Here is a 13272-nt window from a genome sequence, read left to right as displayed (position 1 = left end):
CCATCTAGGAGGCAGGGATGGGGAGACCCCCAGGGCCGCCCGACCCCTCCATCTAGGAGGCAGGGACGGGGAGACCCCCAGGGCTGCCCGGCCCCTCCGGCTCGGTGGCAGGGACGGGGAGACCCCCTTTTCTAGTTTTCTACAAACAGCCCCCTGCAGCTTGGGCTGCAGGCGTGGGAATCTATTTTTGTACAAAGAGGAAGCGAAGTCCTTTCTCTAACCCCACGCCCACCTGCCCCGGACGCCCGAGCCCCTTCTGCAGTGTTACCCCGCATTGCCCTGCACCCACTCTCATGCGGACCAGGGTCTGTGGCCCCCACCTGCTACTTCAGCAACCCCAGGGAGCCAGGACAGAGGCCTTCCCCGCGTCCCCCGACCCCAGCTGGCAGGGGCGCGGGGTACGGTCGTGTCCACTCGTGCAGTGTGTCCTGTGTCCCCCCCAACTGCTGTTCTTCCTTCGCACTGTCGGGACCCCTCGGGCCCCACGCTGCTGATGTCACTCCGTCCACGTGTGGGGGAGCTGGCATTGTCGGGGTCACACTCAGGGAGGGGCCCCCCTTGGGCTCCAGGAGGTGGAGCTGGGGGGTCCCAGGTCTGCCCGCTCGCTCTGGGGGAGCAGGCTCTGCCAACACCCCAATTGCTGCTTTGTTGCTGTGCCTACCTCCCCACACACACTGTGGTGGGGGCTGCGTGTGTGTGTGTGCGCGCGTGTGCGTGTAAGCCAGTGGGGCAGCCAGGACCCAGGGTCCACATGACGGCCCAGCAGGAGGGTGAACGCGCAGGGGTGTGTGTGTGTGCGTGTGTGTTTGTTCCAGGCCACGGGGGTCCCCCAAGCTTGGCTTCCAAAGAGAGGGGCCGTGCAGCGCACCCCAGGCTCCCGGGCGCAAGTTGCGAAGTGTGTGTTGTGTTTTCCATGTGGGAGTGGGCAGGCCCGGGCCCGGCCGCTTGGCCGCTCTCCCGCGGGCGATGGCGGGGCTGGGCGTGCGCGTGGGGCTGCAGGGCGGTCAGGAGCCTGGAGGGCCGTAGGTGTTTACAGGAATTTTCCACTTTTGCCAAAATGTTACAATTGAAAGGCCTCCGAGTCTTGTTGGGTTTCCCAATATTTCTTAAGGACTTTGCGTCTCTTTTGTACACTCAACAGGTGAACGCTGTTTTTTTGTTTTTTTCTTTTTCTTTTTTTTTTTGTTCTCAACCTCCAATAAATTTCACTGAGCAGAACCCAGCAGCTCTGTGGTGTGTGTGTGTGTGTGTGTGTGTGTCCCAACCCGAGGGTGTGCTGTGGCAGGGGAGGGCCGCCCGGCAGCTGGAGCCACAGCAGGTGTGTGGCAGAAAGACCACAAGGCAGGGGGCTCAGACCCCTGTACGCCGCTGGTCTTGGCCCGTGTTCTGAGGAGACTCAGGACCCCGGGGGGTTGGCAGAGACAGGCGAGGCAGACCCAGGGAGGAGCCTGGCCACGCCACCCTGCCAGGAGCTGACCTGTGGCCCGAGCTGGGCAAGCTGCCCAGCTGGACCCCAGCCCTGCTGTGCACTGGCCACCGCCCCCTTCTTTCGCCTGCCCCCCAGGACTCCCGGGAGGGTCCTCCCACTCCCGGCTGGATGGGGCTGGCTTTGTTCTCTGTCCATGGTCTGGGCCAGGCCCTGTAAGCCCCCAGCGAGTTTCCTGCCCCTGACCTGCTGTGGGGGGTCCCCACAGTTCGTAGGTGGAGCTTCATCCTGTCCCAGCCAAGGGGCACAGGTGCGCATGCCGCCGGACAGGCTTCTGGGATGTGGGTGTGGGGAGCCCTCATCGGATGTCAGTGCTCGTCCCAGGCTGGGCGTGTGAGCAGGGAAAGCGTGGGTGCAACTTAGGGTCCCCCAGGGCACGCACGCAAACATCCCCTGCACCCCACGTGCCTTCAAGCCCCCGGGGGGCAGCGGGTGCTTGGCTCCAGCTCCGGCCCAGCCCTGGTCACTGTGGGTACCAGGGCGGGCAGGGGTTGTTTCTTCTCTTCCCCACCCCCCACCTCCCTCCGCAAAGACTAACTTACAAGCAACAGGCCCCTCCAGCCATGACAGCGCCTGGAGTCGCAGGTGAAGCTGTGGGGTCAGCTTTCGGACCGCGGGAGGCAGCCGGCCCGCCCAGTCCGTCCGGATTCCTCCTAGGCCAGGTACGTGCTGGGCCCTCTGTGTCCGAGGCGCCACCGCAGCTCCCCCGGTATCCGGGACACACACCCCACACTCGCACTGCCCTGAGTCTGCAGCCAGAGGCCGCCTGGGCAAGGCTCAGGAATGGTTACAATGGTTACAAGTTTATTTCAATCTTGTGCAGAATTAATCTTTCATCTGCCGAAGGGATGGGGGGTGTTCAGGTGCCCTTGACCCGACCCGCCTCACCTCCCCAGGGCTCCTGTCCGGGCTGCTCGGGCACACACCGCATGACCTCCACCCTGCGTCTCCAAATCCTTTCCAATACCTCCCTCTGGGAAGCCTGGAAGCTTGAGGTGCCTCCGTTTCCTCCCCTGAATCCTCAAACGGGGGTCCTTTCTTGGGGGGGAAGGCCTGGAGTCAAGCTCGGGGCACCCTCCCAAACCCGCCAAGGCAAAGCCTTTTCTTTTCTTTTTTTTTTTTTTTTTAATGTGTGTGCAAACAATCCTAAATAAGCACCTTTTGGGTCCGTTCCAGTGGTGGAAAGTTTCCGACCGCTTGTTTTGGAAAGTTCTTGGGGGAGCCGCCCCCGCTAGCCCGCTGGGTTCCCACGGCCCCTTATCGCCGGCTGCGCGAGGGGGAGCCGGAGGGGCTGTGCCCAGCTCACTCCGCCCCTGCCAGGGCCCCTGCAGCCTTGGCACCTTGCACGGGGCAGCTGCCAGTCGCCGACCCACGCCCTCCCCAGCTGCTCCGGGGTGGGGGGAACAGACGCTTGGGGCTAGCGTGCCTTCCAGGCAAGGGAGTGGGGAGGGAGGAGGGGGCACCTGGTGCCTGGGGGGGTCCCAGAGCTGCTGCGTCTGAACGTAAAGAGGGTAAAGAACGTACCCTCTTGTAGCGAGGCTTCGTGCACTCCAGGCGCTTCCGGTCAGCCCCGGGCGCGCCCCCCCCGCACGTAGCAGCGGGCAGCTGCGGGAACCCGCAGGCGGGACTCGACCCCGCAGCCCCCCGGGCCCCTCCTCCGGCTCGAGCGGGGCGGGACAGGGCGGAGCTTCGGCTCTTTTCCTCCCCGAGGCCGCGCGCCCGGCCCGAGAGCCCCGCGCCGTCAGCTGCCGTCCGAGCTCGCCCTGCCGGTGAGTACGGGCCGGGCTCCCGGGGGGCCTCTCGGGGTCTCTCCGCTGACCTCGCCCGCCCTGACCGCCCCAGCCCGCCGCCGCCGCCGCCATGGAGGCCACCGCCGCTGCCGAGTTCATGGTGGAGAGTCCGGATGTGGTTTACGGACCCGAGGCCATCGAGGCGCAGTACGAGTATCGGACGACGCGCGTCAGCCGTGAGGGCGGCACCCTCAAGGTGGCTGGGGCGGTCCCAGGGAAGCCGGAGTGTGTGCGTGGGGGGGACCGGCGGCGGGGGCATGGTGGGGAAGGCGAGGCTCGCTCATGGCGCCGCCTCCCCCCTACACACCCCCGCAGGTGCAACCCACATCCACGCGCTTCACCTTCCGGACGGCCCGGCAGGTGCCCCGACTTGGAGTCATGCTGGTCGGCTGGGGCGGTAACAACGGCTCCACGCTCACCGCCGCCGTGCTGGCCAACCGCCTGCGCCTGTCCTGGCCCACGCGCACAGGCCGCAAGGTTGGGGTTCTGGTGGGGGGACGCATCCCTGCAGGGGGCGGGGCCCCTCGGAGTCCTGGGCGGGGGGCGAGGCCCGGGGGAGCGGCTTGCGCCCTGGCTTGCAGTCCGTCCTCATCCCGCCTCCTTGTCACGTCCACTCCTCACCCTGCCACGCGTGTCTGCGCCCCGCCAGGAGGCCAACTACTACGGCTCGCTGACGCAGGCGGGCACCGTGAGCTTGGGCCTGGACGCCGAGGGCCGGGAGGTGTTTGTGCCCTTCCGTGCGCTGTTGCCCATGGTAGCGCCCAACGACCTGGTGTTTGATGGTGAGCGGTGCCCCCCCCGGGGCGTCCGGAGACAGGGGTGGCGGCTGGGGATGGGCTGGGGCCCACTGTGAGAGGGGGTCTCCCCTGCCCTCTCCAGGCTGGGACATCTCGTCCCTGAACCTGGCCGAGGCGATGCGGCGCGCGCAGGTCTTGGACTGGGGCCTGCAGGAGCAGCTGTGGCCGCACATGGAGGCGCTGCGCCCGCGGCCCTCCGTCTACATCCCCGAATTCATCGCCGCCAACCAGAGCGCGCGCGCAGACAACCTCATCCCGGGCACGCGCGCCGAGCAGGTGCTGCCCCACACCCTGCTTTCCCGCCAAGTTCAGGTTCCCCGCTTGGCACGTGGCGAACCCCCGTCCATCCGTACAACTACCCCGCCCCTCCACTCCCAAACAGCTGCAGCAAATCCGCAAGGACATCCGCGACTTCCGGTCAGGCGCCGGCCTGGACAAGGTCATCGTGCTGTGGACGGCCAACACGGAGCGCTTCTGCGAGGTGGTGCCCGGCGTCAACGACACGGCCGAGAACTTGCTGCGCACCATCGAGGTGGGAAGGGGGGCGTGCGCAGGGATGGGGGGCGTGCGCGGGGACGGGGGGCGTGCGCGGGGACGGGGGGCGTGCGCGGGGACGGGGGGCGTGTGCGGGGAAGGGGGGCGTTCGCGGGGACGGGGGGCGTGCGCGGGGACGGGGCGTGCCCCCAGACTCCCCCTTCCTCCTGACAGCCGCCCGCCCGTCCCCGCAGCTCGGCGGCAATGAGGTGTCGCCGTCCACGCTCTTCGCCGTGGCCAGCATCCTCGAGGGCTGCGCCTTCCTCAACGGCTCCCCGCAGAACACGCTGCTGCCTGGCGCGCTCGAGCTGGCGTGCCAGCGCCGCGTCTTCGTGGGCGGAGACGACTTCAAGTCGGGCCAGACCAAGGTCAAGTCCGTGCTGGTGGACTTCCTCATCGGCTCGGGCCTCAAGGTGCCTGGGCCTTCCCTGGACGTCCCGGGTGCTGGGGGGCGGGGAGGGAGGTCGCACCCGAGGCCGTGGCTTGTGCGAGCCCCTTCCTTCGCCCAGACCAGGTCCATCGTCAGCTACAACCACCTGGGCAACAACGACGGGCAGAACCTGTCGGCGCCGCAGCAGTTCCGCTCCAAGGAGGTTTCCAAGAGCAACGTGGTGGACGACATGGTCCAGAGTAACCCAGTGCTCTACGGCCCGGGCGAGGAGCCCGACCACTGCGTGCGTGCCCGAGGGGGCGGACGTGCGGGAGCGGGGCCGGGGTGGGCGGCCGGCGTGCGAGCTCCCGCTGCACCCTTAGGTGGTCATCAAATACGTGCCTTACGTGGGTGACAGCAAGCGCGCGCTGGACGAGTACACGTCGGAGCTGATGCTGGGCGGGACCAACACGCTGGTGCTGCATAACACGTGCGAGGTGCGCGGGCCAGCGGGGCCCACTCCAACCCGACCCCGACCCCGGGAGGGTGGAGGGTGTGGGGGGTGCGCCTGCCAGACCCCGGAGGCCGCGGGGTGCACCTGCCCGACCCCGGGAGGCCACGGGGTGCGCCTGCCACCCTCGATGACCGCGGCCACCCCGCAGGACTCGCTGCTGGCCGCGCCCATCATGCTGGACCTGGTGCTGCTCACGGAGCTGTGCCAGCGCGTGAGCTTCCGCACCGACGCCGACCCAGAGCCGCAGGCCTTCCACCCGGTGCTGGCGCTGCTGGCCTTTCTCTTCAAGGCGCCGCTCGTGCCGCCCGGCAGCCCCGTGGTGAACGCGCTCTTCCGCCAGCGCAGCTGCCTGGAGAACACACTCAGGTGCGGGCGGGCGGCGGGTGCGGGGCTGCGGGAGAGGGCGCGCGGCTCCGCTGAACGCACACGCACCCGTCACCATCCCGCAGGGCCTGCGTGGGCCTCCCGCCGCAGAACCACATGTTCCTGGAGTCCAGGATGGAACGGCCGGGCCCGGGTCTCAAGCGTGCGGGGTTCCGGGCCAGCGCCAGCCCTGTGCCCCCCAAGAAAGGTGCCTCCTCCCCCACTCCCAACGCCAACGGGCACCTGCCGGAGACCCCCAGCAGCTGAGGTGGTGGCCTGGCAAAGGGCACCCCCACCCCGCACCCCCACACCTTCCCGGGGACTCCCCACAATAAAGCCGGCAGTACTTCCAGGCAGTGGCGGGAGTGAGTGAGTCAGGGGGCACAGGCTACAAAAGAGCCAAACCCGGTCACGTTTATTTGAGGGGCACAGTGCCCCCGCCTCAGGCAAGTACAAACAGCAGGAAGGGCGAGACAGGTCCTCGGGGTTTTGTATAAAATGAGATAAAAGTCCTTCTCGCGGAGCCTCCCTCCCTCTGCCCCTGCCGGCCTGGGGCGTGGCCTCAGACCCCAGACCCCCGTGCAGCGGGCGAGGGGGCTGCGCCATCACACACTCATGGCCATCTCGGGCGAGTACTGTGGAGAGAGAGGAAGGGGCGCCCGGGCAGGGGGCTCAGCCGCAGCCAGACCTGGGACCCGCCTCCCCCCTCCCAGGGACAAGGGGGCGGGGAAGGGACAGGTGGGGAAGGGAGGGGGTCCCGGGTGGGGGCGCGGGCAGGGGAGGCGGGGCGGGAGGGGGCACGGGGTGGAAGGAAGCCGCGGCCGCCCCCCCACCTGGCCCGCCGCGGTCATGGTCTTGCTCTGGCCCCCCGGCCGCCCCGCCGGGGCCTGCCCGCCAGGCCCCTCCGGCCCGACGCCGCCGCCGCGGGGGGAGAGTCGACGCAGTCGCTTACGCTTTGGCTCGGGAAGGGGTGCAGGAAGGTCCCTGCGGCTGCCATCTCGCCGTCGTCCCGCGGGGTGCCGGGGGCGTTGCTCAGGCCGGCCACGGCGCCGGGGGAGCTCTGGGGGCGGCGGCCGTGAGCGCGCGCGCCCGGGGAGGAGGGGACCCCACCTCCCTTCCCCCGAACCCTCAGCCACAGCCCACCCCCGTGGGCGCGAAGCCCCCTCACCTTCGGCAACCCGTCCGTGTCACCCGAGCCTGTGGATCACACACACACACAGGACAGACATGGGGCTCAGCCGGGGCGCAGAGGGGAGGCTCCGGCGCCATCGCGGGGCGCACCCTCGGTCCTCCACCCCTCGAAGCGGCCGGCGCTGCCCACTCACCCAGGGATCCGTTCACGTGGTGAGGTTCCAGCGCGCTCATGGCCGCCATGGGCCCCTCGGAGCCAGGACCAAGGGGGAACTGCGGGCAGAGGGGCAGCTGGAAGGGGGTGCTCAGGCTGCGCCCCCACCCTCATCCCGGCCCCGCAGGGCACCAGGCCAGCCCACACTCACGTTAGACCTGCCTGCGCCCGGCCCCATGGGGCTCATAATGGTGTACATGTTCTCGCTGCAAGTAGTTGAGTCTGCGGATGCGGCACAAGTGAGGCGAGCGGCCCAAAGGGGTCTCCCGGGCCCCCTCCCCAACACGCGCTACCTCCCTTTTACCTCCAGGACTGGGAATGATGGGCGTTCCGGGGGGCCCACCTCCTCCTGGGGGTCCCTGTGCCCGGGAGGAGAGCGGGGATGAGAAAGGCCCCTGCCCAGCCAAGGCAGCCCAGCGTCGCCCCACTCACCCCCACTCACCCCCACTCACCACGTAGCTGCCTGGGGAGGACGAGGAGTAGGGCACCTGGGGGCGGAGCTTCCATAAGCAACAAGCCCAGCCACGCCCCCTGCACCCCCAGGCCAAGCCCCCTGCACCCCCACCCAGGCCTGGCCTCCCTGAATGCCCTGGTCCCCGCAAAACCGAACTCACGGAGTTCCCGCTGGGACTGGCCCATGGGCCACGCACTGCGGGGACCCTGCAAGACACGGAGAGTGGTCCCCTAGGACTAGGCCAGGGATACAAGCCTGGATGCCCCCCAACCCCCTGTTCTCTGCCAAGGCCAGTGCTGGCCATGGCCACCGCCACACTCACCCCAGGGAGCAGAGGGTCCCAGCCTGGGCTGCCCACTCGCACACCCACCCACCCACCCACCCACCTGCCCTTACATATTCACGGCTTGCAGGCCTGGGCCGGCGAGGGAGTTGGGGGGCGGCCGGATGCCCCCTCCGTATCCCTACCGAGGAAGGCAGAAAGGGGTGAGGTGCCGGATGGGCAGAGAGCAGCCCCTCAACTCCGCCCCCTGGCCCCGGGCCTTACCTGAGGCCCCATGCTGGCCATGCCCCGGGGAGGCGTCACTCTTTGCATGGTGCCACCCATGCTCGGATGACCTGGGGCGGGGGCCGGGAGGACAGCAGCTCAGCCCCTCACTGCGCCCCCAAGGCCTCTCACTGCGCCCCCCAGGGCCCCTCAGTGCGCCCCCCGTAGCCCCATGCACTGTGAGCCAGGGGCAGGGAGGGAGGCGAGGCCCGGCGGTCATTACTCACCCTGCCCACGCACCGAGGGGTCCATGGCGCCGGCCAGGAGGGGCTGGGAGCCAGGGAGGCCCACAGGAGGCTGCAGGGGGAACAGAAGGGGGCAGGGCTGAGCCCACAATGACCCGACTTGGGGGGCTTCCCTCCCTGCCCCTCCCCACTCTCACCTGACTCGGCATCCGCAGGGAGGGCCGGGGGCTCCCCGGGAACCGCGGTGATATGAAGGGCTGGAAGAGGGGGTGTTGGGGGGCAGATCAGCACCTCCCTGCTCCCCCCCAAAAATGTCCCCATGTTTGGTAAGACCTGCTGGCAGGCCTGGGCCCGCAGTCAGGGACAGGCTGCATGGAAAGGAGCGGGGCTACATGGGACCTGGAGGACCGACCAAGGCAGGGCATGGGGGTACAAGGCCACTACAAACCCAATGAAACGGGCCTGGTGTGACCCCAGGGGAGGGGAGGGGGCAGGGCTGCACCACCCACGCCCTCCCAGGACCCCAGCCTCAGCCCACCCTACCTGGAAGAAGCCAGGTGCCATGGGACCCGCAGCCACTGCGTCGCTGGGGGCCATGCCCCCCATCACGGGGCTGGGGGCCGCGCCCGCACTCTGCAGGGGTGGGGGAGGCGAGGGGCCCCTGGTCAGGACATACCTTCTGCCCCAAGGTTTTACCCCTCTGCCCTCCAGCCGGCTGGGGTTCGAACCCAGAGGACCGCACCCACCCCTGGGTGGCAGCCTGCCCAGAGGAGGGGCTTCAAGGCTGCTACAGCCGCTGCAAGCTTAGGCAACATTCCAGCACATTGGGTACCCCAGAGATGGAGAAGGGGGGACCCCGGGGCTGAGCAGGCAGGGGATCGAGGCAGAACAAGATGAAGTGCCAGCATGCGTCAGGGCAGTGTCAGGCGGCTGGGTACCAGAAGGGAGGGGAAAGAGGGCACCCCCCACAGGCACACACAGCAGCAAGCCCCAAGGGGTTAATCCTGTGCGGTGCACCCTGCCTGGTCTGGGGCCCGGGCCAGACAGCACCCCCAGCCCACGTCACTCGTCCCTGGAGATGTGCCCGGCCGCGTCGCCAGGACGACAGGTCCAGCTCCCGTTTCCTGGCGACACCAAGGTCATACCTGCCCACTCGGGCACAGGGCAGCCAGCCGGGAGGGCTCACCATGCAGGCACCTCCCTCACGTGGGGACTCCCTGGTGCGCCCCCCCAGGAAGCAGCTCCCTAGGGGGGCACCTACAGCCTGTGTCCGGCTGTCACGGGCAGGTGCTCGATGGCCGCCACTGCTGGGCAGCAGGGGACGCGCTCCGGAACAGGATGTGGAGGGGGCCCGGCTCACCCCTGGCTCCCACGCACAGGCACACTGCGCACCCAATCCTCGCTGGCCCTGCCCCTCCCCTCCCGACAGCCCCACGCCCACCGCGTCCCTCCCGTCCCCTGCCCCCGACTCACGTAGTCCTGGAAGGCCTTGGCCTCAGTGGAGTGTTCGCAGGCCTCCCTGCGGTCCGGCGCAGCACAGTACAGATCCCAGAACACGCTGTGGGCGGCAGGCGACCATGGGGGGCTCCGCGGGAGTGCTGCCCGACCCGGACCCCGCACGCCCACCGGGACCCCGCGCGCCCACCCGCACCCCGCGCGCCCACCCGCACCCCCGCGCGCCCACCCGCACCCCGCGCGCCCACCCGCACCCCGCGCGCCCACCTGCACCCCCGCGCGCCCACCCGCACGCCCACCCACACCCCGCTTTCCCTTGCGCACACACGCACCACCACCAGGAGTGCAGGAACCCGGGGGGCTCTCCCAGCGTAATGTTCTTCTCCCATCGGATCTGCGAAAGGTGGATGAGGGTGATTGGGGTTCTTGCGGGAACCGGGGTGCGGGCCGGGCAGCAGGGCGGTTGACAGGTGGCAGCGGGGCGCTCACCTCGGACAGGAATGTCTGTGCCGACTTCTGCGCGCCAATGTGCAACAAGTACTCATAAACGTACAAGGCCAGCCTGCGGCGGGTGGGGGTGCAGAGGGGCGCTGGAGTCAGGGGGTGGGCGGCAGAGTGCGGCCAGCCCCACGGCAGCTCGCGGGCTCGGCCGGCCAGCTCCTACCCATCAGCACCCTGCATTTCTTTCCCACCCCCCTGCTGTGGCGGCACCCTCCCCCCAGTGTCCCCTGGGCTGGAGTCCCCAGGCTGCCTGCTACCGCTGGCCCTGCTGCCCACACAGGCCAGGCTGGCTCAGGGTGCGGGTACATGGAGGGCCCTCAGCTGTCCCCTCCACTACTGCCTCTCCCTGCCCTGGCACCGGCCCCATCCCAAAATAACCTTGCCCTGACTGAGCGCTCGCCCCGTGCAGTGGCCTAAGGTCACCACCGCTTCCTCACTCCACTGCAACCTCAGGACCCCCAAGTTCTGACCTCTAGCCCCCGGCCTCCTAGCTTCCCTGTCTGCCTTGCCTGGGCCAGTGCCTGATCCACCTCACCCCTCCACACAGTGGACCCTAGGAGCCTCATCCAGCTGCACCCCCACAGCTGGGGTGAGGAGTGCCCATCACCCAGCCCAGCCTGGGCGCCCTGGGAACTGATGCTACAGTGGACACAGCCTCCCTGCAGGTGGCCGCCTGTGAGTCTGCAAAGCCACAGGGAGGGCCGATCCTGGCCCACGGGTGAGCAGGAGTGGAGCGGGATGGGCGCTTCCAGCAGGGGAGGCTGCAAGCAGGGAGTGCGCACACACACACACACACACACCAGACACAGGAAGTGACCTGGCCAGGGACCAGCACTGCTGGCGTGGGCTGTCTCATCCGTGGGAACCCCAAAAGGCGTGTGATCCCATAATCCAAGTGGGGTGACTGAGGACTCACACCTATGCCGGGGGGACCCCTGTGGGAGACTGGAGTGATGGCAGCACCCCAACTCCATACCAACGTTTAGAAGGGATCTCAGGTGTGACCCGGACACACAGGACGGCTCTGGCCACAGAGGGGGGACCGCCAGCTCCCCAGCAAGGCCAGTGTCCTCCTGTGTCGGGGCCCACCACGGGGCCTCTGTCACCCCCTCCACCATGCCCCAGCCCCTCACTGTGGGACTGGGGCTTGGGCCTACCTGCCACCTGGGGGCACCAGCAGCCACTTGAGGGTATGCAGAGGGAACACTGAGGGTGCAGCGCCCACAGTGGAGCTTGGTGGGGGGGCAACAGGGGGTCCCTAGCTTTACAGCCAAGCAGACAGGCAAGGGAGAAGCAGAGGCCGGGGTAGGGGTGGAAGCAGAGCATATTAAACCCCTGCCTGCAGCCCCCAACAGCCACCCATACCCCAAGGGAGAATCCCAGCTGCTCCACTTCCCCTCCAGCTTCCTGCTGCTGTGCCTGGGAAAGCTGCGGAGGACCAGGGACTCCAAGGGCCGGGGCGGCTGTGGCACAGCCCAGTCCAGCCCCATTTAGGCGTCTTAGTTAACTCTTTCAAATAACCTGATTTTAAACACACACCCACACACACACACACACACACACACACACACACCCACACACACACACACACAGCCCAGGCACAGGAACCTCCAGGTAGGTCCAGGCAGAAGGCGGGAGGTGTGGGGGGATGCAGTCGAGGGACCCCAAGGCTCCCCCCAAGCCCAGCCTCTTCCGGCAGGGGCCTCTCCTTGACTGCTCTCTGCCTTGACCCCCTAAACCTCAGCGGGAAGTTGGCCGCCCCCTCCTCCTGGCTGCTGGGGGGTCTGAGCCTTGGCGCCTGCAGTCCCAGCACACAGGGAGAGGGGCAATGCGCTGGGAAAGCCACAGAGCAGGTGGCACGCCGGCTGCACCCCCGGGCTTTCGGGGCGCACTCCACCCTCGCTTCCAGCAGGCACCCCGCAGCACCCAGAGACCCCTCGTCGCACTAGGCGCCCCCTTGCCTCCACAGAGGGAGCCAGGAGCAGTGAGCGGCCCCGGGGGAGACCCCCGTGAAATGCGCTGTGCAGAAGCAGCAGCGAGGATCGGGGGGTGGGGTGGGATCTTCCAGGGTCTCCCCAGCCCCAACACCCCACACGCCATCAGCTTCCCCCGATTCTGGTTAACTTGGGACGGAGGTGCTGCCCGGGTCCCCTTGCACAGTGCAAAGTCCCGCCACCCCTTTGACCCCCAGCAAAAAACTCACGACGTCCCCACGTCCGGCTGCCCGGGGCTCTCCCTCTCCAAGACCCCTCTGGGGAGCCCGCGCCCCCCACCCCACCCCGGGAGCCCCCCTACGTGCACGTGCCCACGCGCCCCGCCGGTCACTCACTTCTCGCGGGCCTGGCTGTCGGAGGGGACGGCCGAGCCCTTGCCCCCCTTGGCGTACATGCTGTCCCCCGCGCCGCCGCCGCCCCGGCCCGCACCTGTCAGGCCGCGCTCGCCGTCGCCATGGCGACCCCGGCGCCCCGGCCGCCTCAGCGCCCCGGGCAGCTCCGGCCGGCCGCGCCGGCCACGGCGGCTCCGGCCGCGGCTTGGCCTTCGCCTGTAGCTTCTTTCTTATTTTCCGTCTTCTCTTCCCTCTCGGGGCGGGTTGTTCCGGGAAGCGCGCGCCCCCTCCGCGCGCCCGCGCGCGTGCGCGTAAATGCCTCCTCCTCCTCCTCTTCCTCCTCCTCGCCGCGCCGCTCTTAAAGTGGCGATGGCGCGCAGCGGGTCCACCCCGGTCCCTCCCCGGCCGCTGGGTGCGCAGGCGCAGTGCACATCCAGGCAATTGGGGGTGCGCGGCTGCAGGCACAAACACGCACGCCGGATAGAACAGGGCTCCCCCAGTTGCCGCGTGGGGGTGGGGGGCACAGGAACCGCTAAGTCCCTCAGCCCCCCCCCCACCACGCGCTTCCCCTAAGGGATTAGAGACAGAGCGCCAGCCGCCCACGC

The 13272-nt window shown here is 68.7% G+C and overlaps 2 protein-coding genes across 3 annotated transcripts; one reads left to right on the top strand and one right to left on the bottom strand.

Annotated features, from left to right (window-relative positions):
- The first annotated feature begins 3326 nt into the window (after positions 1-3326).
- Positions 3327-6209, top strand: ISYNA1 (inositol-3-phosphate synthase 1). 2 transcript variants are annotated; one of them, XM_040990813.1, is made up of 10 exons: positions 3327-3472; positions 3592-3753; positions 3926-4058; positions 4156-4349; positions 4456-4605; positions 4802-5020; positions 5117-5281; positions 5361-5474; positions 5640-5857; positions 5941-6209. In XM_040990813.1, the coding sequence occupies exons 1-10, from the start codon at positions 3347-3349 to the stop codon at positions 6119-6121; spliced, it is 1662 nt and encodes a 553-aa protein (XP_040846747.1). In that variant the 5' UTR covers positions 3327-3346; the 3' UTR covers positions 6122-6209. The 2 variants fall into 2 exon arrangements, with proteins under 2 accessions (XP_040846747.1, XP_040846748.1); XM_040990814.1 differs by lacking the exon at positions 3592-3753.
- A 34-nt stretch (positions 6210-6243) lies between these two features.
- SSBP4 (single stranded DNA binding protein 4) lies at positions 6244-12800 on the bottom strand. The gene is made up of 17 exons (XM_040990870.1): positions 12671-12800; positions 10330-10402; positions 10173-10234; positions 9859-9943; positions 8929-9018; positions 8583-8642; positions 8428-8497; positions 8201-8271; positions 8050-8117; positions 7814-7859; positions 7652-7687; positions 7504-7558; positions 7351-7421; positions 7180-7258; positions 7023-7051; positions 6688-6914; positions 6244-6489 (listed from the first exon to the last, which is right to left on the bottom strand). Exons 1-16 carry the CDS (start codon positions 12727-12729, stop codon positions 6702-6704), a joined length of 1167 nt encoding a protein of 388 aa, XP_040846804.1. The 5' UTR covers positions 12730-12800; the 3' UTR covers positions 6244-6489; positions 6688-6701.
- Between the last annotated feature and the right edge of the window lie 472 nt (positions 12801-13272).

Source organism: Ochotona curzoniae, unplaced genomic scaffold (genome assembly GCF_017591425.1).
Source record: "Ochotona curzoniae isolate NIBS_2020 unplaced genomic scaffold, NIBS_Ocur_1.0 contig_605, whole genome shotgun sequence".
Lineage (NCBI taxonomy): Eukaryota > Metazoa > Chordata > Mammalia > Lagomorpha > Ochotonidae > Ochotona > Ochotona curzoniae.
Note: the sequence above shows the minus strand (reverse complement) of the source record. Positions and strands in the feature narration are given on the sequence as shown.

Excerpts from the sequence above, each read along its gene's own strand:
- ISYNA1 (XM_040990813.1), top strand. The coding sequence starts at position 3,347 with ATGGAGGCCACCGCCGCTGCCGAGTTCATGGTGGAGAGTCCGGATGTG. Across the intron at positions 4,059-4,155 it reads CAACGACCTGGTGTTTGATG|GCTGGGACATCTCGTCCCTG; the intron begins GTGAGCGGTGCC and ends TGCCCTCTCCAG. Across the intron at positions 4,350-4,455 it reads CGGGCACGCGCGCCGAGCAG|CTGCAGCAAATCCGCAAGGA; the intron begins GTGCTGCCCCAC and ends ACTCCCAAACAG.
- SSBP4 (XM_040990870.1), bottom strand. The coding sequence starts at position 12,729 with ATGTACGCCAAGGGGGGCAAGGGCTCGGCCGTCCCCTCCGACAGCCAG. Across the intron at positions 9,019-9,858 it reads CCAAGGCCTTCCAGGACTAC|AGTGCGGGCGCGGCCCCCAG; the intron begins GTGAGTCGGGGG and ends CCACCCCTGCAG. Across the intron at positions 7,559-7,651 it reads CCTCCCCAGGCAGCTACGTG|GGACCCCCAGGAGGAGGTGG; the intron begins GTGAGTGGGGGT and ends TCCCGGGCACAG.